We start from the raw sequence: 26,423 nt of genomic DNA on the forward strand, positions 1-26,423 counted from the left end.
TGGAGTGTCAGAATTGGGAGACGGGATGGTTACAAAGTAAACATGCTGCTGATAGTCGTGTTTTTCGGAAGAGTGGTATTTCCGTTATGTAGCCGATGATACATTGTTTCCAGATGCGAAGCTGTACACCTCCGCTCCGTTATTCGTAATAACTTCTATGGAAATGTTGTAAAATAGAAGAACGTTGGAGATGAAGCATCGGCTGCTGCAGGGGTGGAGCCCTGTTTTGGTAAGTTGTTATACTTTCAAAATAACATATAGCACTTTTTATCGAATTATTATTAACATAAACTAAACCAGTCATAATTATGAAATAGGCTCGAGTCGGTGCCATTCTCGTGCTTCTACGTTAACTCGCATCATCAATCATTCTGGGATGCTCAACAACCTGCCTGCAGTTTACAATTATTATTCACGATATGTTTAAAGCCTTGAATGTTGGTGACCTATTCCAATCATAGACTTTAAAACCATGTCATTTTACATTTGAAGGGATGAAAGTTTACTTTTAATTGCTTTGGAGATAGTAAATGGCAAAGGGGCTACTTCAACAAAAAAAAAAAAAACGTCCCGTTTAGAAAATGAAGGAAACAAATATATTCTGAAGCACAGATTGGTTTAATAAACTCAAAGTTCTATTTTATTGCCGAGTATACCACTTTATTGGTGTATTTTGAGGAAAACTGACAATTGATGTCGAGAAACAGACTTATTTAATTCATACTCAGTACACAATAGGCTAAAGTATTTTGTTCAAACCATGGTTTTAATAATAGTGATAGGAATACATAGCTGTATGGGAAGTTCTCTCCACTGTTTAAGTCTAAAAGTGTACTGTAGTGTAGGCCTATGTCCGTGAGTTGGTGCTTTATTATGGGTGATCTTGGATTGAGGTTGTGCATTTTGCCACTATGGCCTATTTATTGCCTTACCTCCTTAATCTTACTACATTTGCACACACTGTATATAGACTTTTCTATTGTGTTATTGATGGTACGTTTGTTTATTCCATGTGTAACTCTGTGTTGTTTGTGTCGCACTGCTTTGCTTTATCTTGGCCAGGTCGCAGTTGTAAATGAGAACTTGTTCTCAACTGGCCTACCTGGTTAAATAAAGGTAAAATAAAATTTGTTTTGGTCACAGGTGTGATTGCCTTTGTGTGAAGAAGGAACTGAAGCTGTGACTGACAGAATGTCTTGGGGTGAGTTCATTGAGCTCCGTGAGCTGAGGCTACATGACCCGATAGAGCTGACCAGCTGCGAGGTGCCTTGCTCACCACCTCGCCTGGAGCGGGCCAATGCTCTGCGGATCAGCCCAGGGAAGGTCCCAGAGCTGCTCAGCCGGGTGGGCATCATCAGACTGCTTGGGGATAGCCTGGACCCACTGCTCACAGATAAGAGGGGAGAGGGACATGACTTCCAGCCCTGCAGCCATGCCCAGCCCACCTGGTGTGATCTGTGTGGAGACTTCATCTGGGGACTGTACAAACAGAGCCTGCGCTGTGCCAGTGAGTCTGCCTGCTGCACAGGATTTACTTGTGTGTGAGTGCATGATTATGATTGCATGTATTAGTGGCGGTCGGTGACTTCTAAGATGAGGGAGGAGGATATATTTTTTTAATGAGCATGGCCTTATTTCTATTACAGCGTATTGGATGACTGCCATTCATATTCCGTTCACCCAGCTCAATGTAACATCGATTTAGGTTTAGGTTACTACATGATACTAAAATGTTCCCCTGTACCCATCATGAGGTTGCTACAACCTAGCCTATGAATGAACGTTTACAACATCTAGCTGATCTAGGGTGTAATCAGAATCGGTGGAATGAATACACCCCTGATCACATGCAAACACAGTTAACTTTCATAGCAGCCACATAAAAACAGCACGATCACTTTGCTCGTTGTATAAATAATTCCTTCTCGCAACTATCTACGTGCTCTGTTCCTCTCACCTTTTCCCTGCGCTTGTGCACTTCAGGTCTGTGACCAGGCGGAAAAACCTTTCCAAGCCAAACCTTCATATCATGACCGCTAACCACTACACACAGCCTACGTCATTGTCACGTCATAGTCAACATAGCTACTAGAACTAATGCATTTGTAAACCCGCTACAATCATGTAGTACAGTGTACAGTCAGAGAGCAGTTTAGCAGTTATACCGGCGGCCCCGGTGGCAATAAATTTATACCAAAAGCTTACTTTGGCTTGGAAGAGTTTCAGTGTTAGCCATAGCCAGCTAGCTAACATAGCATCCCTCTCTGTTTGAGCCAGGTGTTTGAGTAGGCTAAACTAGCTAGCTGCATTTGCTAGCTAAGTGAAAGTATATATACACTGCTCAAAAAAAGTTAAGGGAACACTAAAATAACACATCCTAGATCTGAATGAATGAAATAATCTTATTAAATACTTTTTTCTTTACATAGTTGAATGTGCTGACAACAAAATCACATAAAAATAATCAATTAGAAATCCAATTTATCAACCCATGGAGGTCTGGATTTGGAGTCACACTCAAAATTAAAGTGGAAAACCACACTACAGGCTGATCCAACTTTGATTTAATGTCCTTAAAACAAGTCAAAATGAGGCTCAGTAGTGTGTGTGGCATCCACGTGCCTGTATGACCTCCCTACAACGCCTGGGCATGCTCCTGATGAGGTGGCGGATGGTCTTCTGAGGGATCTCCTCCCAGACCTGGACTAAAGCATCCGCCAACTTCTGGACAGTCTGTGGTGCAACGTGGCGTTGGTGGATGGAGCGAGACATGATGTCCCAGATGTGCTCAATTGGATTCAGGTCTGGGGAACGGGCGGGCCAGTCCATAGCATCAATGCCTTCCTCTTGCAGGAACTGCTGACACACTCCAGCCACATGAGGTCTAGCATTGTCTTGCATTAGGAGGAACCCAGGGCCAACCGCACCAGCATATGGTCTCACAAGGGGTCTGAGGATCTCATCTCGGTACCTAATGGCAGTCAGGCTACCTCTGGCGAGCACATGGAGGGCTGTGCGGCCCCCCAAAGAAATGCCACCCCACACCATGACTGACCCACCGCCAAACCGGTCATGCTGGAGGATGTTGCAGGCAGCAGAACGTTCTCCACGGCGTCTCCAGACTCTGTCACGTCTGTCACATGTGCTCAGTGTGAACCTGCTTTCATCTGTGAAGAGCACAGGGCGCCAGTGGCGACTTTGCCAATCTTGGTGTTCTCTGGCAAATGCCAAACGTCCTGCACGGTGTTGGGCTGTAAGCACAACCCCCACCTGTGGACGTCGGGCCTTCATACCACCCTCATGGAGTCTGTTTCTGACCGTTTGAGCAGACACATGCACATTTGTGGCCTGCTGGAGGTCATTTTGCAGGGCTCTGGCAGTGCTCCTCCTGCTCCTCCTTGCACAAAGGCGGAGGTAGCGGTCCTGCTGCTGGGTTGTTGCCCTCCTACGGCCTCCTCCACATCTCCTGATGTACTGGCCTGTCTCCTGGTAGCGCCTCCATGCTCTGGACACTACGCTGACAGACACAGCAAACCTTCTTGCCACAGCTCGCATTGATGTGCCATCCTGGATGAGCTACACTACCTGAGCCACTTGTGTGGGTTGTAGACTCCGTCTCATGCTACCACTAGAGTGAAAGCACCGCCAGCATTCAAAAGTGACCAAAACATCAGCCAGGAAGCATAGGAACTGAGAAGTGGTCTGTGGTCACCACCTGCAGAACCACTCTTTTATTGGGGGTGTCTTGCTAATTGCCTATAATTTCCACCTGTTGTCTATTCCATTTGCACAACAGCATGTGAAATGTATTGTCAATCAGTGTTGCTTCCTAAGTGGACAGTTTGTTTTCACAGAAGTGTGATTGACTTGGAGTTATATTGTGTTGTTTAAGTGTTCCCTTTATTTTTTTGAGCAGTATATTGTGTTTCTCTGAGTCAACTACTCACCACATACATATATCTCTCTTGCTTCTCCTTCATTTTGGAATAAATTAATTTGTTCAAAACCGTTCAACTATTGTGCTTCTCTGAGTCAACTACTCACCACATTTTATGCATTGCAGTGCTAGCTAGCTGTAGCTTATGCTTTCAGTACTAGATTCATTCTCTGATATTTTGAATGGGTGGACAACGTGTCAGTTCATGCTGCAAGAGCTCTGATAGGTTGGAGGATGCTCTCCGGAAGTTGTCATAATTACTTTGTAATTCTATGGAAGGGGGTGAGAACCATGAGCCTCCAAGGTTTTGTATTGAAGTCAATGTACCCAGAGGAGGACAGAAGCTAGCTGTCCTCCAGCAACACCTTGGTGCTACCCTACAGGTTGATGTTGAGGCTACTGTAGACCTTCATTGCAAAACAGTGTGTTTTAATCAATTATTTGGTGATGTGAATATATTTAGTATAGTTTTATCTAAAAAGGATAAAGTTTTTTTAATTGTTCACTATTTTTATGAAATTCACTGAGGATGGTCCTCCCCTTCCTCCTCTGAGGAGCCTCCACTGACGTGTATGTATGTGTGAGTGCATGTCATGATTATGTAGCACGTGCAATTTACTGTACTCCTCAGCCTTAATCCGCTCGACTCATTAGCTAGCTTTTGAGGTGGCACGATCGGCTAAGACGCTTGAGGGAGAACGGTCACGTGTGTTTGTGAGGCAGATGTCCTGAGTTCGCGCCAGGTATGGACCGAATTGGGAGGAAGTGGTACTCACTAAGCAAGCAACATGACGCGCTTTACAGTTGCATGTCTGCATACATGTCTGTAGGCCTATACTCTCAGAATAAAGGTACAGAATTGTACTTAAAGGGGTACAAACTCTTGTCAATGTAGTGGTACCCTGTAAGGTATGTCCATTGATTGTACCATTACTTATAGGTACATAATTGTACCCTTGCAGTTTGTACCTTTTAAAAGAGCCAAAAGGTAAACATACACTTTTTTTTAGGGTACCACCACAGTGACATGGCCATTTGTTCCTTTTAACCTGTCTGGGCTAGGGGGCAGTATTTTCATGGCCGGATAAAAAACGTACCCGATTTAAACTGGTTACTACTCTTGCCCAGAAACAAGAATATGCATATTATTAGTAAATTTGGATAGAAAACACACTGAAGTTTCTAAAACTGTTTGAATGGTGTCTGTGAGTATAACAGAACTCATATGGCAGGCAAGAACCTGAGAAAATTCCAAGCAGGAAGTGGCCTGTCTGAGAATTTGTAGTTCTTCTTTTGGTTCTCTATCGAAACTACAGTATCTCTGGGGTTAGGTAGCACTTTCTAAGGCTTCCATTGGCTCTCTAAAGCCTTCAGAAAGCGGATTGAGGCGTCTCCTGTCTCTGGGCAGATAATAGGAGCTCAGTTTGTCAGTGGTCTGCCTGGTGACTAAGAGATTGGATATGTGAGTTCACGAGACCTCGCAGTTTTTTTCTTTTCCTCTTTGAATGAATACACTATTGTCCGGTTGGAATATTATCGCTATTTTACGAGAAAAATACCATAAAAATTGATTTTAAACAGCGTTTGACATGCTTCTAATGCACTCGCGCGTTATAGATACAGAACTCCTTTTTGCAATCGCGGTGTCAGATTTTAAAATAGCTTTTCGGCGAAAGCACATTTTGCAATATTCTGAGTACATAGCCCGGCCATCATGGCTAGCTAATTTAACACCCACCAAGTTTGGCCCTCACCAAACTCAGATTTACTATAAGAAAAATTGGATTACCTTTGCTGTTCTTTGTCAGAATGCACTCCCAGGACTTCTACTTCAACAACAAATGTTGTTTTTCCTCTTTGAATGAATACACTATTGTCCGGTTGGAATATTATCGCTATTTTACGAGAAAAATACCATAAAAATTGATTTTAAACAGCGTTTGACATGCTTCTAATGCACTCGCGCGTTATAGATACAGAACTCCTTTTTGCAATCGCGGTGTCAAATTTTAAAATAGCTTTTCGGCGAAAGCACATTTTGCAATATTCTGAGTACATAGCCCGGCCATCATGGCTAGCTAATTTAACACCCACCAAGTTTGGCCCTCACCAAACTCAGATTTACTATAAGAAAAATTGGATTACCTTTGCTGTTCTTTGTCAGAATGCACTCCCAGGACTTCTACTTCAACAACAAATGTTGTTTTGGTTCCAAATAATCCATAGTTATATTCAAATACCTCCATTTTGTTCGTGTGTTCAGGTCAGTATCCGAAGGGAGACGCGCGAGCGCATTTCGTGACAAAAAAATTCAAAATATTCCATTACCGTACTTCAAAGCATGTCAAACGCTGTTTAAAATCAATTTTTATGCAATTTTTCTCGTAAAATAGCGATAATATTCCAACCGGGCGACGTTGTATTCATTCAAAGGCTGAAAGAAAAAAATTGAGAATTCACATGAACGCGCATCTCCAGTGTCACTGTTCCCAGCCTGACTACTCACAAAATCTCCTGCTGTTTTTTGCCCAGAGACAGGAGAGACGTCATTCCACTTTCTGGCGCCTTCTGAGAGCCAATGGAAGCCTTAGAAAATGTCACGTTACAGCAGAGATGCTGTTTTTTCGATAGAGATGCCACAGAAGGAGAACAAATTGTCAGACAGGGCACTTCCTGTATGGAATATTCTCAGGTTTTGGCCTGCCATATGAGTTCTGTTATACTCACAGACACCATTCAAACAGTTTTAGAAACTTTGGAGTGTTTTCTATCCAAATATTCTCGTTTCTGGGCAAGAGTAGTAACCAGTTTAAATCGGGTACGTTTTTTATCCGGCCGTGCAAATACTGCCCCCTAGCCCCAACAGGTTAAAGAGAGTCTTATCTTTAAAATGGTGTAAAGTAGTCGTATGTTTGAAAAATTGAAATTATTGCATTTTTTAGGTTTTTGTATTTCGCGCCACGCTGTTCCACTGGCTGTTGAATAGAGTGGGATGGTGACGTCCCACCTAGCCCATAGAGGTTAAGTGGCCAAAATGTACCTCTTCTCTATACCAAGTTCCTCATGTGTTCACTTCTCTCCGCCATTCCCACTTCTGACACCAATGTAGCAAATTTGGGGGTAGCCCCAACCAAGTCTTGAACCTGGGTCCAGTAACTGTCAAGCCAACTCCTTAACCATTACGTCAAGAGGTCCGTACTTCTTGACAAGGCACCAGTGTTGGGTTAAAGAGATTCTCCGATACTTTTGTATACTTTTTAGCCAGTAGTTCTGAAATTAGCGCTCACAAGCCAAAATTGGTCCCCGAAAGTTGTGTACTTCGTTTCCATGTCATTGTACACAAGCCTCTGTAACATGCACAAAGAGAATTTTTAAAAACTATGGGTGTTCATGAGCTGTGCACATGCTTGACCTCACCCCACAACCTCGTTGGACAATGCTGTGCCGATCTGATCCCACCTCCCACTTTAAACTTGCAACCTCATTGGACATAATTCCACCTGCCAATCAACATTGTCCCTCGAGCTTGGTTGTGGCTAATTCCCGTTGTTATACAGACTAGTATGACAAGCAAGCAATTGTGATAATGTAATTTATACAATGGAAAAGTTATAACCTACTTACAGTATATGCTTGCATCAAATGACCTACACCTTTAAAGTTGTTTAATGATTTATATATAGGCCAGTATTTGTCTACGTGATGAATAATGATAGCTGGCAATCAACTGCAGTTTTAGATTATACCCCATATCATGGAATACCTGCTGTGTGCACATATAAGGACAAACGGTGGACAGACCTATGAAACTATTTGATTGGGATGGATGGTTGAAACAACAGAAAGGTCGGGCTATATTTTCTTAACTAAAAAGGAAGTGGGTGAAAGTTTCCGTACACATTTCTCTAGCGCATCAACTATATGTGTGTTGTGTTCGTGATTCGCGCCTGGTTAAAACCTTAGAATGTTTTTATATATCGCTCAAAAGACTAAGAAAATACACCAGGGATATCATTTAGGAGATTCATGTGGGGAGCATAGTGTTTCTGATCAGGTTGACAATTGTCTTCTAATATATTTGTCTGGCTACAACGCCATCTTTAGCGCACATCATTTTCTGCTTACTTCCAGAGAAATGTAGGTTATTGAAAAAGAGAAATGAAACTACAACCGGTGTCTAATAGATCTAATTTTTTCATGTTTTCTAATTTAGGATGGAAGGATTTGATTGACGTATTTTATGTATTTTCCCTTATGAAAATATCTCATGGTAAGGTCTAAGTAGCCAGGCAATCCTACTTGCTTCAGATCGTGCACTCACTACATGACATGAACGAGCACGTATCTTGTGGACTAACTAATGGCAAGTTAGAATGTAACAACTGCAGATGGTTTACTATGCATGTATGAGCCATACACTGACTCGTCGAGTCCAAAATGGGAGGTATAAGAAAATAACGAGGTTGTTTTCGATACTCCGGAATGAATCTTTAAGATTGCTAAAATATTCATTACAGATCTTTATTGTCACATGCTCTTATGCCTTTTATAAAGACTTTAGAAGTGGCAACGGACATACTCAACCTTTAACTAACATAACCACAGTCCACTTAAACTGGTACAAAACTTCAACTCACAGGTGGCCAAAAATAACTAACTGAATGTTATGCCCCCAATAAGCTTAGATCGTACCTTCATATTCCAAATATTATGTAAAAATGTTTACCATTATACTAGATTATCTGCACATTTACCCTAAAAGGTACCAAACAGTACCATGTGAGATCCAATGTGTACCTCTGAAAGTATATAATATGTATTTTGATATTTGTGTAATGCAGGGAATAACCCTAACCATACCTTTTTTTCTGAAAGTGTATGTGTGTGTGAGTGTTGTAAGGTTTAACTAGGACTATGAGAATGTCTTTCAAGGTATTATATAGCCTGTTTGTGCATAGACCATATTTGTGTTTGTTTATGTGTGTGCCAGGCCGTATAGCTTTAGTTCATTGTTTCTCAGCTGAACTAAATGGGCTTTTTGTGAGACTGGCTCCATTCACAGGACACAGTATTCATTAGACCTGAATAGGCTTTAATGAGGAGTCATTGCAAATAGGTACATTACCATTTCCAGCAGCAAAGAACCAGCTGAGAACCAAACTGCTTGCCTGGAAATCCCAGACACAGTTTTAGCTCTGGGGTATTTGTCAAAACAAGACTCCCAGATTCAATCAGCAGTTGAGATGGTTCTAGTGGTTTGTTGTCTTTGTCTTTGTATAGGTGCTGTCGGTTTGTTGGTACCCTGCACCGCTTTCCTCTTGCATAGTCTTCAAAGTTTCACTATGAACTTCCTTTCCTCTGGCCATACAGGGAACTAACTAGAGCTAAGCTGTAAGAGCCCTTGGGCAACAACTCACACCTGCAGTTGGCTATATGACACCAATTACATTCAGGATGTCAATGCTTCACTACCAGGCATTTCATCACAACCAGTCCTCCATCCTTTGTATTGTAATGTGTGACCATTAGATTTGTGGGTAGATAAATGTCTGAAGCGTATAGGAATATGCTGGTAAAATCTCTCCTTTACATGAATCTCCTTACATTAATATACACCTGTTTTATTTGAACAATAATCACTCTACGCTCTAGCAATACTTTTCTAATTATGTCCTGTTTGTGACCAAATTGAAGTCAAATACGTCAGTGACAAGTTTTGTTCTCTGTCAAACGTGTAATGACTCACTGTGGCCAGTGGAGGACAGCAGACAATTTAAATATCCAAAATGTCCCAAAGCTGGAACGATGGAATGGGAGGGATGACCCAAAACTACGAAATGGATGTTTCTGAGCCAGTGGGTGCAACTTTTTTTTATAGTCAATCTTTCCTTACATCTGTGTGTCATCATGGCTGATCTATTCGTAGACCGTGGCCTTACAAAATATAGAGCCCTGGTGGACGAGCCCCAACTTTAATTGCAACCCATGATCTATTCTACTAAATCCTGTTTTTCATTCACCTCTCTTTTCTCACAGATTGCAGATTCACGTGTCACTACAGATGTCGAGCTGTTATCCAATTAGATTGCAGTTTGGATGGTAGCTCCATAGTTGAACAAACATGTGTTATGGAACACACCATGGAGACCGATACAAATGTGGTAAGAACCTCATGATCCGATACAGACTGTATATGCATGTCATTATGTGTTCTCTGTACTCTCACCCTCATTCACCGGCCATTTTATGTCACCTTTATTTAACTAGGCAAGTCAATTAAGAACAAATTCTTATTTACAATGACGGGCTAAAAAAATAAATAAAAAAAAATTCACCGACCAATGAGCAAACCACTATCTATCCACTATCTTCTAGGCCACACTGTGGTGACATGGTGTCTACATACTCACTTGTAAACACGCCTCTTCCTTTCTATCCCATCCCCCTGGAAATAATGCATTAGGTCCTTTCAGTTCAGGTCCTCTGTCACCATTTCCTTTAGATACAGTAGCATGGGCATCACTTTTAGTTGTTCTTGTTGGATCTACACTCCCCTCCGTATTTATTTGGACAGTGATGCTAAAATGAGTAAATTTGTCCCTATACTCCAGCATTTTGGATTTGTGATCAAATGTTGTATATGAGACAGTACAGAATGTCACCTTTTATTTGAGGGTATGTTTTATTGTTATAGCCCTTTATCTAGTCCACCCATTTTGAAAAAGTAAATTTTTCATAAATATTTCGACAAATTCCCATATAGTGTATTAAAGTAGTCAAAAGTTTAGTATGTGGCCCCATATTCCTAGCACACAATGACTACATCAAGATTGTGCAATTGCAGTTTGTTTTGATTGTGTTTCGGATTATGTTTTGCCCAATAGGAACTGAATGGTGAATAATGTATTGTGTCATTATTGAGTCACTTTTATTGTAAATAAGAGTAGATGTTTCTGAACACTTCTACATTCATGTGAATGCTGCCATGATTATGGCTAATGAATGAATCTTGAATAATGATGAGTGAGAAAGTTGGAGGCATAAAGATCATACCCCCCCCCCCCCAAATATGCTAACCTCCCCTTTTATTGGTAATGGTGAGAGGTTAGCATGTGTTGTGGGTATGATTTTATGCCTCAGTAACTTTCTCACTTATCATTATTCATGATTAATTCATGATTATCTGTAATCATGGTAGCATCCATATTAATGCAGGAGTGTTTGGAAAACATATTCTATTCTTGTTTACAATAAAAGTGACTCCAAATTAGACAATATAAAATCTACCAGTCATTTCTATTGGGCACAATGTAATCTGAAACATAACCAAGACAAACTGCAAATGCATCCAATACGTTTGTAAAGTCAAAGCTTGATGTAGTCATTGCGTGCTAAGAATATGGGACCAAATACTAAACATTTGACTACTTTACTACACATTTAAGTGTATTTGTCCAAATACTTAAAGCACCTTGAAATGGGGGGAATAGATACATGCTTCCTTACAGATATCTATGAAAATACCCTCAAATAGAAGTTGACGTTCTTTACTGTCGCCTCATATGAAACATTTGATCTCAAATCAAAAAATGCTGGAGTATATATAGAGCCAAATAAAAAGTGTTAGAAACACGGTCCAATGAAATACGTAGGGTAGTGTATATATGTTTCTCTAAAGTGGTGCGGTTCCCTGAGCCTACATGTCTACGTATGTCATGCATTTGCCGTGTGAATACTCTAAACTCTGTTATCATGTGAATCCTCACATGATTTTCATCTTCTCAAATCGCTTTTATTGTTGGCAGACAGGGAAGGGAGTGGTACGATGTCATTAGGGAGTTGGAATTTCCCCTCAGCGCCCAATCATAGCCTGTTGCGCTGGTTTTGTGTATTTTCTAATCTCAACCGCCTGGGTGGAGCCTCTGCGGGCCGGGGGAGGGAAGGTAAGGGCTAGAAGGGATACAGTTCTTTGTCAAATTTACGTCAAAAGGTGGTGTTTTTTAGCGCTTTAACCCAACGCTTTTCCAACCTTAACCTAATTATCCTAACCTGCTGCGTAAATTATCATAACCTGCTGCGTAAAATGTCCTAGCCTGCCACGAAAAGTGACATTTGACAAAAACTGTATTCCATCTAGTCAAAACCAGGAGAGAGGTGGAAGGGCGGGCCGGTCCATCATCAAGTTCTCAGCTAGTTGTGAGAAGCCTGAAACGTGTCCAGATTGAACAGGAAACCGACAGAAACGCGCTTTAGAACGACATTGTCGAAGTCTACAGAGATATACGAACTATACTAGCAGTCCTTATTACTTTACACTCTATCTGTTTTAAGGTTTCTGTAGTTACACGTTTATTACAGTGGGATACTACAATTGTAGATAGAACTCGTTTTATTAAACAGGAAACGACACCTATCAGCGCTCATATCCAAGCCGAATTAGATAAAAACTTGTCACATTTTGGCGAATTCTAAACACATCGCTCCAGACGGTTGGTTACATTGTACCAGTTCGATAATGACAGACGGTTCGGATAAAAGCCTGTCCTTCGAGAAGACGTGGGGCAGCTCCACCAGCAGCGGATACTGCAGTGGGGACTCCGATTCAGAGTTCGAGCAGTACTTCACTGCTCGCACATCATTCCTTCACAAACCCAAGAAGGAGAAGGTGAGAGGAGAACAATTTGTCAAGCAGTTGAATAAGACTTATTGAATAAGATGTTGGCTATTCCTTCCATCGCCTTCACTGATGTTCATGCATAATAGGTTAGACAATCTTGTGTGTAGCTTCCTTCATATGATACTTTCTAATAGAGTTATGACGTGATATAAACTAGAGTATTTCAAATAACATATCCACGAAAATTGTCATCTGAAGTTGTCGTCATTATATTTGATGTAGTAGTAACTATGATGACCACTCTTGTTAAAACGATCATTGGGATCTACTGTGTTTCTCATTATTACAGTGATGACTCATATATCCCGATGCTGAGAACCGCTCAAGAGTTTAGTGACACACCCGCGATAACCCCTCAAGTTTCACAACTCACACGAGTCATGTACTATTCTTCTCTTGGACCATTCAGAAACAAATGACTTCGCTCACATTGCTTCACACTTCCAAAGCTTGCACACACAAGCCTGCGCAGACATCTCTGGAGGATTTGAATGAGTAGCCTACTAGACATAAGGGGAATGGCAACATTTGATCATGTTTCATTAACTCATATTTCTACAGCATCTTGAATGGATACATTAGATAATGTTATACACAGTTGAGTAAAAACCGTAATAACAGCACAGTAAAAATGGGTGACTCCTTAGTTTACTGTTCTGGCTTCCATTTTGTGATTGCCTGTTTACTAGTTGCAGGACATTAAAGATGCTCTGGAACTTTGGCGAATACTACGGTTTTCAAAACCTCCCGCTTTGGTCTGGATGTGTCAATGTAAATGCATAATGCATAATCTATGAGCAGAATAATTATTGTTTAACCTCAATTAGCCACGAAATCCCAGTTTGAAAGCAACTGTTTTTCTGGAAGCTTTGCTCATTTGTATGAGTTCAGTTCAACCTAAAGGCGTTGTGGAAGGGTGCATACAGTGCAACATGAAGTGGATGCATAATACAAGCTATTAAGTCACAACATGGCTGACATCCATAGGCAGCGTGTGAGTTTCAAGTTTGGGGAAGCATTTTTTTTATTGCACCTTTTTATATTGCATCGCATTTGCAGACTAACAGAGGTGGGACCAAGTCACTATTATTCCAATCACAAGCAAGTCACAAGGTCCGAGTCTCGAGTCAAGTCCAAGTTGTGCATTCTAAGAGCAAGTCGAGTCACATGTTTTTTCAAGTTAAGTCTCAAGTTAAGTAAAATCTATACATGCAATGACTTGTTCAACTACAAATCTTTGTCTGTTTATTGAGGCTACCAGACAGCCCCTTTTCATTATTTTGTCTACAACATATTTTGATGACGTCATTGTAAAATAGGCACCTTGTAGCAGTGGTAAGGGCATGGCGTCAGCAGAAGACAAGGCAGGTTGATGTGCTCAGTGTAGATTTATTTACTGGTCTTTGTGATTCAATGTTGAAATTGACATATCATATAACATTTACCAAATGTACACGGGCAATTGGCCAAAATAAATAGCCACTTTATTAAAGCTTAACATGTCCTATCTGAATGGACACAGGTAGATGGCAAGACTGCACAGCCTCCCCTTGAGAAACCAAATGAAATCTGTCTAACAGGAAGCACCCCACCCAGGACCATATGATTACCCAATTGGCAATTACAACCAACAGGGTTCGCACAAGGTGCTTAAAGTACTTGAATTTGGCGCTCTGAAATTCAACTACTGGAATACCTTGAAAGTCTGACATTTTCTCAAGTTGGTACTTCAAAAGAGAGGAGAACAGAAAATAATCAAATATGTTAATATGAAAAATATTTGAAAAATGTATTGGTCTTGCAAATTAATTTCCAGGCAGACTACCGAGTTTTATTTCCTCACGTGTTTCGCGCTCTGGTTGCCAGGCGAGCTCGCTCATTCCACCCACACTGCCACTCAGCCAGGCAGGTACAGAACTGACTGATTAGGCGCCGCCAAATGTCACATTGATAGATAAAATGCTGGGCAAATGTAGATCCAATCCTGCCTGACAGCATATTGATGTTTATGAATGGGTTTTGCCAAACCCAACCGGGTATGTATGTAGTGGAGGGTAAACGCCGTTTGCGCACCTTTTTATTTGATTAATTATATTTTACCCACTTATTGCGTTCCCAGCGTTGTTCAACACTGAAGGTTTCTTGATCTGAGTTCTAACCGTGCCTACTTCCGCGAACAAGTGGAATCATGAATGATTCATGAATGATTCATGTATGCTCGTTATGTTTGCCTGCTCCCCTGGATTTGCCTTTGTGGCGATATACTGCCATCTGGTGGCGACTAGAAACAATTGCATAATATGAACTATTACATATTGACGGTCTTTGAAAATAAATATTAGTGCTTGGTAAAAGTACTTAAGTCCCTGAATTTTGCAACTGTCTATACGAACCCTGAACCAATAAACTGGTTCTACAATGTAAAAGGCAATTTCCACATCCATTGGTACATACATTCGTCTTAATTAGACTTAATGATATTTCATCACCATTCGTACATGGAACAATACGTTTCTCTTATTCGATGTACTGACTCAAAAGCGTGGCGTGTAAGCCACATAGCCTATTTCTGTGCATACTGAAGCTTGCACACTCCTATTGCGCGCAACCAGACAGACAGAGACATTGGGCACAGACACACGGATCTCCGACATAACCCGGGAAATATGAACAGACATTGAATTAAATAAACAGAACTTCTACCTCGTGAGTCTTGAACGTTCATGTGCACAATAAACATTGCGCCCACTCAGAGGGTAAGAAATGGTAGGCTAAATGAAAATGTATCGTATCAAACATGAAAAAGAAACGTCTAAGTGTTAAAATAACGTTACGGGGATGGAATGATGAAACGTTAGCAATTATTGTAGGATTAGAGATTTACCACATGTGCATTTAAATGTGTGAAAGAAAGCAACAGCAAGCATTTCAACAAGAGAACAAGCTCTCTCCACTGTCGGGAGTTTGGTGAGTACAAGTGGAGACACGCCTCTGGTGCGTTTTCGCCACAGTAATAATAATTATTTTTTTAAACAAATTCCAAATTGCCAACCTCATAAGTAAATTATACATTTCAAGCAATTTTGACATACCAGAAGACCAGTAGGCCTATGCTAATTTTCCTTGATGCCCCATTGCTGGTGAGCTTGCTAAGTAAACAGTTAATATTATTGATCTCCACTGTTTTTTGGAGCTGCATATTTACTTATTATGGCAATCCTCTCTCCCTACAATTTGACATTTGCGCTGCACCCGATCCTATAGCTGTAAAGAAAATCAGCAATCTGTTCGTTAGCTCACCCGACCTGTGTTGATTGTAGGTTTGCTGGTCCAATCAGAGGGCCGAGTGTACGTTTCACTAGCCAATCTGTTGCATGTTTCTTTGTTGTTGCAAGGCACGATGTTGCGGCTACTGTCGCTGGCTGCGTGGAGAGTAATCCAACGGACTCGGCGCCACAAAATGAGTGACAAAACGTTACAATAAGATAGGCTACTGTTCGCTCCATTGGGAGTTGAGAATTTTGATGACTAGAGACAGATCAATCTTTTCTTTGTCTTCTCTTTTCCGCAATAGCCATTCGCATTCTAAACTATGTTTTTCCTACAATTATATTTTGAAATACTGCAATAGGCCTATTTAACTGCTTTTCACTAACCGATGCAACTCAACAGTCTGGTAGTCTATTCGCCGCGTGCTGACAAAATTGCGCGCTTCAAACAATCTACAGCAAATTTTTAAAAGAAGCTAATGATCCTCTCTGGTGTAGTTTTGAATGATTTGTATTTATTTATGTATAGGCATGAGTAATTATAAAGCACATTTTGGCAAATTGTATTAAATTTACTTTAGTGGGAAGCTTATCATCTTTTGATTATCCCCTTATTCCTCCTCCACCAAACTTTACAGTTGGCACTATGCATTCAGGCTGGTAGCGTTTTCCTGGCATCCACCAAATCGGCCGACTGCCAGATGGTGAAGCGTGATTCATCACTCCAGAAAACGCGTTTCCACTGCTCCAGAGTCCAATGGCGGCAAGCTTTATACCACTCTGCCGATGCTTGTCATTGTGCATGGTGATCTTAGGCTCGTGTTTGGCTGCTCGGCCATGGAAACCCATTTCAAGAAGCTCCCGACGAACAGTTATTGTGCTGATATTGCTTCCAAAGGCAGTATGGAACTCTGTAGTGAGTGTTGCAAATGAGGACAGAGGATTTTTACGCACTATGTGCTTCAGCACTCGGCGGTCCCATTCTGTTAGCTTGTGTGGTCTACCACTTCGTGGCTGAGCCATTGTTGCTCCTAGACGTTTCCACTTCACAATAACGGCACTTACAGGGCAGCTTTATCAGGGCAGAAATTTGCCGAACTGACTTGTTGGAAAGGTGGCATCCCATCACGGTGCCACATTGAAAGTCACTGAGTTCTTCAGTAAGGACATTCTACTGTCAATGTTTGTCTATGGAGATTGCATGGCTGTGTGCTCAATTTTATACACCTGTTAGTAACGGGTGTGGTTGAAATAGCCGAATCCACAAATTTGAAGGGGTGTTCACATACTTTTGTATATAGTGTGTAATATGAACGGTCTGGCACTGTTTCTGTTCTCTGAGAGAAAGGTGTTCAGGCTGGCAGCTTCTCTCTCTGAAGTGATGCTCTGCATGGTCCTAAAGTCAGCCAACCAGTATGCTAAACAGCCGTGGCATTTTAATCGGGATTGGAATTATTTTAGCCCACTTTTACATTTTTGGTCTTGCGCATACCCAACTGATGTGCCTGGCTGTTCTGCGCCATTTTCCCTAGAATGTCCCCTACATGGGCCAGCCCCCTAGCAACTTCAACCATATGAGTGACAGCTAGCAAGAGGCACATCATGCACACAAACAGTAGAGAAAGAGCGATGACGTGGTGCACATACAGTATCTGCACGTGGCGTAGTGTACGCAATTTTTGGGGACCACTTTTGGTCTGTGAGCACTACTTTCAGAACTACGGACTAAAAAGTATACAAAAGTACAGGAGAATCTCTTTAACACCCTTTCTATCTGCATTGGGATTCAGGTTATTGATCTGATTTTGCACAACTTGACATTGATTTATGTAGTTGTGGGTAGAATGAGAGTTTGAGACTTTGTCCCAGAGGACAGATCATGTTGGTGCTGATGTTAACGCCTGCCAGGAGGATTTATTAGTATTGATCTATGGATCCTTCCCCCCCACGACAAGCATTTCGCTAAACTCGCAATAACATCTGCTAACCATGTGTATGTGACCAATAAAATTGGATTTGAGTTGAAAAGCAGCTACTGTCAACAGGACAATTTTGGGCTAGCTGGTCTTCTAATTGATACAGGAAGAAGAGTTCTGTGCATCACATGTCTTGAATGACATTCTCACACAGGAAGCGAGGACAGACCATTAGACACAGGAAGCGCATAGTTGTGGTGGTTACTGTGTCCATGGGAGACATTTGAATATCTTGTAGATGCTGGAGGCCAAATGTGAATTGCTAAAAGATGACTGAGATTCTGTGAGGATTAGGCAGCTGACTCCACAGGATATGCCTGTAAAACAGAGGAAGGCTTTGTGACTGACTCTCAAGGGGGGGGGGGGTTGCCTGAGGGGGGCAGCTATTTTTACACGAACACAGCTTTAAGGAATGCAGTCCAAAGCCTTTGCAGACATTACAAACAGCTGCAAGTTCCCCCATGATGCCTCCCTCTACAGAGATAGGAGGAAGTGAGGAACTGGGATTGGTCAGTGCTGACATCATTGTGGTCCACTGCTTCCCTATCATAGGCTATGGCTACGTTGACAGGAAGTTTGGAATCTGATGCAACCAGCGATAACTTTGTGAAAGAAGGGGTGGAGCTTACAGGAAGTTAGCACTGTGAAGCATAGGCTGCTACAGTCTGCAAAATTATATTAGTAATTTATTTTTAGCACATTTACTATAAGCAGCAACAAGTAGGAATGCTGTTTCTCATTCAAGACCATTTTGATTTACACCAGTCTAGTGCTTCCTTTTCTCACCAAACCCAGTCTAGTCCTCTGCTCTACTGAACTCTGACCCCTGTGACCCTGACTCCCCAAGACTCCTGAAATCTAATTTCCCCTCTGTGACCCAAAATGTTAGGCCCACGTCACACATTTCTTACAGTCATAATTGGACATGCAAAATGTTAAACCTTGGCTCTCTGCTGACACACGGTGGTAGAACACCAATGTTACCCTTTTTTGTCTTGCACTGCCAGCTTAAGAAGAGGATTGGGTAAACAATGAGTGGCTAATTGAAATATGGACTTCTCTCTGGTCAGGATGAACAGGTTGAATGGGGGAAGCAGCAGGTGGATCTGTCAGTCACAGAGATCCAGCAGAAGGTGAAGGAGTACAATGCTCAAATCAACAGCAACTTGTTCATGAACCTGGTGAGTAGTAACAATTGCTCTTATACCATTGCAGTAAGTAGTAACATTGCAATTACTCTAACACTGTCTGCATTACCATGTTGTTATTGTTCAACTCCATTACTGCACAGTTCAACATGTTGAATTGTGTTAATGTGAATACGTTTCGTGAGTATGAATTCCTAAATGTTTTCATTCTTTTCAACAGAACAAAGATGGCTCCTACACTGGCTTCATAAAGGTCCAGTTCAAGCTGCTACGACCCGTGTCAGTTCCCCCACCAAGAAAGGGTACTGCAACACATGACGGTGCAGGCAAGAAGACTGGGGGAGTTAAGCGTCGCACCTCTTTTTACCTGCCCAAGGATACGTCCAAACACCTACACATCAGCTCCCGCACATGTGCTCGTGAGGTCATCGAAGCCTTGTTGAAGAAGTTCACCGTGGTGGACAACCCTGGAAAGTTTGCTTTGTTTGAGCGCACAAAGCGCCATGACCAAGGTAAGCCCGCCTCTGTAACCTCTTGTCTGTGGTTTCGCAGGAGCACGACTGTTCTTTTTTTTCTGCACTGACATCTCATTGATAAATATTAAGAGGTGCCATACTGTTGTTTAGTTCCATTGTCTCCCTTCCTCTTCCTGTATTTCAGTATTCCTGCGTAAGCTGTCTGACGACGAGCGTCCACTCCACCTGCGTCTGTGTGCTGGACCCAATGACAAAGCCCTCAGTTTGGTGTTAAAAGAGAATGAGACTGGAGAGGTCAACGTGAGTATTGAGCATTCATTCTCAAACCAACAGGGTCATTTCACATTGTGCAGCTTACACTAATGTTCCTTCTCCCTCCTCTCTCTGTCCAGTGGGATGCCTTCTCTATGCCAGAGCTCAAGAACTTTGTCCGCATGTTACAGCGTGAGGAGGAGGAGCATGTCAAGCAGATAGTGCAGCGCTACGCACTAGCCCGCACCAGGATGCAGGAGGCCCAAGCTGCTAGTCCCACCCCTGGCGGTTCCACCCCTGGCTGAGAAACCGCTTCCCTACGGGACTACCTGCACCTCTGACTGACAATCATCAGAAGATGACCAGTCACTGCATCCAAAGATCCCAGAGAACACAACTCGACACCTCCCTCAAAGGAGGAGAATGAAAGAGCGAATGAGAGCGAGCGGGCGCATGAGAGCGAGCGGGCAAGCGCGTGTGAGTGTGAGAGAATCAGAAGTGCCATACAACTGGAGAGAGTCTGTTGTGCCTGAGAGAGAATGAGAGTTGAGAGAGAGTATGTGAAACTGTGGCTGATGAGAGACTGGCTTTGTCCAGTACTTCCTCTCATTGTGGAGGTGCCATTTGACTATCCTGGGTAAGCTACCTGACTCGTAATGTTCACCACCTGTTATTCGTGCTGGCAGCAGGGTCCATAGATTCTATCATTTATAGCTTTTGGGTAACAGATCAAAAGGCCTGTTTCTCTCCCTTACTGCCAAACAATACAACGGAAGCCAACCTATTAGCTCAGACAAATGTTGAACAAATTCAGATACCGTCTGCTTCAGAATCTCCAGGCCTTAATGCTAGTCAGAATAATAAGTGATGGACATTATGGGCCAGGTACGCCAGGTTTCCATTTGACCCCAATGTCTGCCATATACCTCCTGCACATCCATACTAGGATGGATGTTACTCTTTTTTTGCTTTCCCTTTATGAGGCTGAGTGGGAGTGCCCTGTGTGTTGGGAGCACTGTGATTGTCAATTGAGAGGACAATCCCCAGGTCGATTTAATTGATAGGGGAATTGTCCTGAAACTTTGAACAGGAAGCTGTTGCTTTGAACAGGAAGCTGAGTGTTCGTATGTTTGTATTGTCTATATTTGTATGTTCTTTGTGACGTTCTAAAACTCTGTTAAAACAACAAAATAATAGAACTGAGAATTTGTTTCATATTATCAGCATATGTCTATATCTCTTGAAATAATAATTTGACTGTCCTTGACTATCCCTTTTTCAATTTCAACATTTCTATGTTACATATGTCCAGTGTCAAATATTTGTTTAAATAATAATAGATTTGCACTGTTCACATTAAACAAGTTCCTTCACAAAAGTATGTCTGTTGGTAGTGGGGGGTATGCTGTTGGGATGATATTCATTAGCTAAACAATGCTATTCATGGGAATTATTTCCCCACTTGGCAGTTATGGATAGGGAGTGATTGACTTGGGCAGGAGCTCACTGGAGCTGAGTACCAGCATCTAAAATTTTCAACTACTTGAGCTCCTGTTCCTCTTATAGAATATTAGCTCAAAAGTATTGTGGTGCTCCTGCACTTAAATGTAAAAAGTACCGGCACCCAAAATGGGTACAGGCACCTATTTCAGTCCAAGTCAAGCACTGTGGATAGGAGGAGTTAAAACAAAGTCCCTATTAATGTCCTTGGGATGGTGTGCTATATATATATATATATATATATATATATATATATATATATATATATATATAACCACAGTGGTGTGCAGTAAAGGATGCTGTGTGAAAGACAGAAATACCTATGCTCGGCCAAGCAAACTAGCTACATCATATTCCTCTCTGTACTGCTAGCTACATTATTGCTGTGACTCATGTGCAAGGTGAGCTGACCAACCGTTTCCGTTCTTTCGGACCAGAGTCACAGTGTGTACTTATTGTTTGGGGTCTGTGGCTAGCTAGCTAGACATATTGGCTATATTTGATAAAACACTACCGTAACGTTAACGCAAAGGAGGGTGGAATCCAAGTGAGCACTGAATCCTGGATAGAAGTCACGTCGCTAAAAGAAGAAATATGTTTCTGTAAATGCTGTCACTAAATGGTTAGGTGGCAGATTGAGCTAGCTAACGTAAGCTAGTTTAGCTTGCTAGCTAACAGTTTATTATGCGGGCGAAGTTTAGCTAACAGCTAGTGAACTGTAGGGATAGCTAGCTATCTTTGGTTGATAACGTTAGCAGTTTGAAAGCTCTACTAAATATATTTGCAATATTTATCAAACTTAGCTAACTGCAGTGAACAGTGTTAGCTAGCAAGCTACTTGACGTTAGCCATCTAGGGCAACCTCGTTTGCCAACGTAGTTAGCTAAGTTACCTTTTGGAGCTAGCTAGGTAACCTATCTATTTAGCTTGCTTAGTAGCTAGATATTGTTTGCAACGTTTGGTCAGTGTGGTAGCATTATTAGGCTAGCTAAAGCAACAGTACCAATGGCTTCTTGCTTTCAGATCCAAACCAGTAGAAAACTGACTGGTTGGCCAGCTCATATAATCGTTGCCTAGGAGTTTTCTGTGACAAGGGATAATGTCCCACCACTGAAGATGGGAGGCAGTGGATCCAAGGTGAAAGGTGCTTGGCCATTTGCTGGTTCGGGAGCTGGAGGGGATTCAGGCAGTGAGGGGCAAGAAGATCACTCTGTTGCCCGACTCAAAGGGACCAGGAAAGCAACCCCATTTATTTTCACAAGGAGGAGGTAATAATGTGTGCTAAATGCAATAATATGTACGCCTAGTGGTTAGAACGTTGGACTAGTAACCGAAAGGTTGCTAGATCGAATCCCCGAGCCGACAAGGTAAAAATCTGTCGTTCAGCCCCTGAACAAGGCAGTTAACCCACTGTTCCTAGGCCGTCATTGAAAATAAGAATTTGTTCTTAACTGACTTGCCTAGTTAAATAAAGTTAAAATATATATTTGTGTGTGTATATATAATATACCACGCTTTCCATTCCGCTCATTTTTTATTTGTGTTGATAGCTCTCTCTACTATGATGAGGATGGGGACCTGGCTCATGAGTTCTATGAAGAGACTGTAGTGACAAAGAATGGCCGGAAGAGGTCCAAGCTGAAGAGGATTCAGAAGAACCTCATACCTCAGGTGAGCTGATTGGATGTACGCTTGTGAAAGTCTCCGACTGACAGTGTTGGAAATGTTTCCAGTTACCCATGGGTGTTGTTTATAATTAATAGAGTGGATATTGTTATCTGTTTGCAGGGAATTGTGAAGCTAAACCACCCCCGGATCCATGTAGATTTCCCTGTCATCCTCTTTGAGGTGTGAATCCCACTGGGGGGGGGGTCCAACGTGGAAAAGACACATGTCTGTCTGACCATCACTACAACCGCTCCATCCTGAACGCTAGTGTTCCTCTGAGAAAATGGGTGGGATGTCTGACTACACTCAGAAGCTGTGGACGGACCACCAGAGCTATGTTGCAGACAAAAAGAAAGGGGAGGAGGAGTAGATAGAGTTAAACGTTCTGCCTTCTGTGATGTAGAGAAGTGTGTGTGTGTGTGTGTGTGAAAGGTAGCAAGATCAGGGGAAGGTTTAGGAATTCCCGCTGTACTGTATATGTTGACCATTTTCATGTTGTAATGTTATCATATCTAAGTCTGCCTCTATGATTGGAGGCCAGACCTGCACTAGTCAACTTTTTTAATGTAAAAAAATAATAATACAAAAGCTGTCTGAGTTGGAAATACTTGAATAAATGGCTGAAAGACTATATTGAGGCATTCCCCTTTATTATCCAGTCCACATATGTTTCACATTCTGATGAAGAGTGTTGTTCCATAACAATGTGGTCAGAGAAATGAGGTTTTCATGACTCAGACTAACATCATTTACCGGTCCATTCAAAAGCCTTTTTCCATTTGTAGTTATCATAATCCTGGGAAGCTGTTGTTGGGGAATCATGTTTTTCTGCTGTACCTCAGTTTTATCACCAGGGTGCAATGCTCTTGTACATGTGGGTCTTTTTTGTTTGACCCAAAAAAACGTTAAGAGAATCAATCATCAATGTTGCCAATTTACTTTCAATCATTATGACATGACTTATGACATATCTAGTTTTTTATGATCCAGTAATTTATTTATAGACATATTTTGAAGGTCCGGTGACAATGTTCCAATGGTAATCCATTAGTACAGTATCTAATGGTCCACGAGCATGATTATATGGTCAGTTTCAGTGTTGTTTTATTGCTCTCCAATAGCATACGGTAGGCAACAGGCATGTCTGGTCCCTGTAATTGTGTGGGATGTGTTTTGGTGTGTTTCTGGGCTAGAGGTCAGACACTTTTTATTTCCTCCTTGCTTCCTTTGTTCTGCTGAGCGACTTCATCTGAAGATAAGTTACTCTAAAATGGGTGAGGCTTGTATATGACCATAAATGCATAAGGCATGTTTTTGTGTTTAAGCTTCACCGATGGAGTAAGCGTGCATAACAATATAGGTAAGTATTAGAGCAGAATAGAGAACTGTAAGTATTGTACAATGTGTGATGGAAAAAGGTGTGTGAGGGTGTATATATGGGTGTGGATGTAAATATGTACATATAACATGCGCTGTTACATCATTACATTTTATTTAACCAGGAAGTCCTATTAAGTTCAGAAGAACGCTTTCCCAAGTGAGACCTTGATCTGGCACACTTTGGACTGCTATAGGCAGTTTGTGTTAAGTATGTGAATGAATGGGTTTCTTTGAGTAAAAATAGATTTTCATGCATCTAAGAGATTAAATATCATTTTATAAAGCAATTTCTCACGATCTGCAATTCAAATTGTAGCCTGTGTGGGTTAGATACAATTAATCAGTACAGCCCTATGGTCCCTCTTCTAAAGTGATTGTGATTGAGGTGATAGTGTGTGTGTCCAGTTCCCCACATTGTTATCGTTTCCTAGTGGTGCCTGAAGGTTGATGATGTAATGTCCAAGAGATATGGGTCAAAGGGAAGCACACAAGATGGAGGGAAACCACATATCTCTTCCCTCACTCTGTCTGAATCACCCAGCTTCGCTCAGCCCTCGATTTGCACGTGTCTCGAAGCTGGGGGAGTGAAAATTATTGACGGTGTAGAGGGCGAATTAGACTCACAGCCACTTCGACCAAGGGTGCAGGATTCAGAGCGAAGTGCTATCCCAACACGCACTGCGATATGTTTGGAATTTGCACAATTTCATACAAAAGAATGGAGAGGCATGCCTAATTATATGACACGTGCATTTGTTTATGTCTGATGTCGAGACTTGACAAATGTAACATGAAATACCTCCCAAATTAAATGTTTAAGAGTTACTGGGGTTTATATATTGTAAAACGACAGGGGATTTGTTCGTTTGAATTTCATGCTCGTTTTATTATTTAAAGGTTACAAAAATTTGAATAGTTCGCCTAATTTCATTTTGTGCTAGAGAATCATTGTACCATCTAAACCGATGTGAAATATATTTTCAATAACCAAAAATATTGTATTTTTAGCTGTCTGAAGCTGGTGTAAAAAACTGAAGTGGAAGATGCAAAAACGAAACGTAACAAATGGGAAGCATAGAATAGATCTACCACTTCTTAGATTGCTTTCAATGATAATTACAGATCTATAAATCACATATCTCACATATTGCAGCTTTAAAAGTGGAACATGAATTGTATCATTCATGTCAGGAATGTATCCCAAAGTTGATGGGCTTATTGATCCCATCTCCACTCTCTAGAAGTCACCTTCGGAATTTTGTCAGCAACATCTGACAATGGAGGGCCCTCCGAGTGATTTGGCAGGGACGAGGTGGTGGCTTGGAATTCACAATCTCTGTCTCATTCAGACACACGCAGGTGAGTCAGCAGAGCTTGGAGAACAAACAGCAGAACAGAGTCAACTGAGTGACCCTCACAGGATGAGGCCTCACTTCCAGGGATTTTTGTGTATTATGTGCTCTCAGATCCTCCACATCACATGCACCCTCTAGGCTTATGTTTTGTTGGCCTTTGCTTCTAACTATTCATTTCAAAGCTTTCAACCACAGCATGCTCTGAGTCTATCCATGACGTTGGCAACATGACAACATGTGGTACTTGTTTGGGTCATTGCGCCAGTGCCAATGGCTGCCATCATGTACCTCGAGAAGTGAAGTCTGCATGCCAGATGCCTTTGTCTGGACAGAGTTGAAATGGTACTGGTCCTAGATATACCATGCTTACATGGAGTTAAACTATAGGCTATTTGTTAACACTTGACATTATGGTTGAGCCTACTTACAATTATTTATAAAGGGGTTTTAAGGGGTTTCAACTGTTAATTATTAGTTTATAGATAGTTTATAAATATGTATTCAACAGTTATATGCCTAACACATTGGTTGAAATGTTGTGCTTGTCATTTAACTGCTTGCAAAAAATTGCGTAATAATCTGAACTACAGAAAACAAGACAACGTTCATTTATACTGTTTTTTTATTTTATTTTTAGGATGGGCATGTCATGGCATGCTCATGTCGATAGGCAACCCCCCACACCTCTCTGAATCAGAGGGGTTGGGTTAAATGCAGAAGACACATTTCAGTTGAATGCATTCGGTTGTACAACTGACTAGGTATCCCCTTTCCTTTCCCAGTAT

At 41.6% G+C, this 26,423-nt stretch overlaps 2 protein-coding genes across 7 annotated transcripts; both read left to right on the forward strand.

The window, feature by feature from the left end:
• Positions 1-133: 133 nt before the first annotated feature.
• On the forward strand, positions 134-21,113 carry LOC115150941 (ras association domain-containing protein 1). 2 transcript variants are annotated; one of them, XM_029694789.1, is made up of 7 exons: positions 134-229; positions 1,144-1,507; positions 9,974-10,098; positions 18,930-19,040; positions 19,228-19,519; positions 19,668-19,783; positions 19,876-21,113. In XM_029694789.1, exons 2-7 carry the CDS (start codon positions 1,192-1,194, stop codon positions 20,038-20,040), a joined length of 1,125 nt encoding a protein of 374 aa, XP_029550649.1. In that variant the 5' UTR covers positions 134-229; positions 1,144-1,191; the 3' UTR covers positions 20,041-21,113. The 2 variants fall into 2 exon arrangements, with proteins under 2 accessions (XP_029550649.1, XP_029550648.1); XM_029694788.1 differs by lacking the exons at positions 134-229; positions 1,144-1,507; positions 9,974-10,098 and adding an exon at positions 11,893-12,602.
• Positions 21,114-21,526: 413 nt separating this feature from the next.
• LOC115150942 (tumor suppressor candidate 2-like) lies at positions 21,527-23,534 on the forward strand. Of its 5 annotated transcripts, none has more exons than XM_029694795.1 (4): positions 21,527-21,636; positions 22,259-22,503; positions 22,786-22,906; positions 23,024-23,534. In XM_029694795.1, exons 2-4 carry the CDS (start codon positions 22,352-22,354, stop codon positions 23,087-23,089), a joined length of 339 nt encoding a protein of 112 aa, XP_029550655.1. In that variant the 5' UTR covers positions 21,527-21,636; positions 22,259-22,351; the 3' UTR covers positions 23,090-23,534. The 5 variants fall into 5 exon arrangements, with proteins under 5 accessions (XP_029550655.1, XP_029550652.1, XP_029550651.1 ...); XM_029694792.1 differs by lacking the exon at positions 21,527-21,636 and adding an exon at positions 21,643-21,884; XM_029694791.1 differs by lacking the exon at positions 21,527-21,636 and adding an exon at positions 21,643-21,857.
• Positions 23,535-26,423: the final 2,889 nt, after the last annotated feature.

The sequence above is a fragment of the Salmo trutta genome, chromosome 16 (assembly GCF_901001165.1).
Source record: "Salmo trutta chromosome 16, fSalTru1.1, whole genome shotgun sequence".
Taxonomy (NCBI): Eukaryota; Metazoa; Chordata; class Actinopteri; order Salmoniformes; family Salmonidae; genus Salmo; species Salmo trutta.

Coding starts and splice junctions, on each gene's coding strand:
- LOC115150942 (XM_029694795.1), top strand. CDS start 22,352: ATGGGAGGCAGTGGATCCAAGGTGAAAGGTGCTTGGCCATTTGCTGGT. Junction 22,504..22,785: donor TTTATTTTCACAAGGAGGAG/GTAATAATGTGT, acceptor TTGTGTTGATAG/CTCTCTCTACTATGATGAGG. Junction 22,907..23,023: donor AGAAGAACCTCATACCTCAG/GTGAGCTGATTG, acceptor ATCTGTTTGCAG/GGAATTGTGAAGCTAAACCA.
- LOC115150941 (XM_029694789.1), top strand. CDS start 1,192: ATGTCTTGGGGTGAGTTCATTGAGCTCCGTGAGCTGAGGCTACATGAC. Junction 1,508..9,973: donor ACAGAGCCTGCGCTGTGCCA/GTGAGTCTGCCT, acceptor CTTTTCTCACAG/ATTGCAGATTCACGTGTCAC. Junction 19,784..19,875: donor ATGAGACTGGAGAGGTCAAC/GTGAGTATTGAG, acceptor CTCTCTGTCCAG/TGGGATGCCTTCTCTATGCC.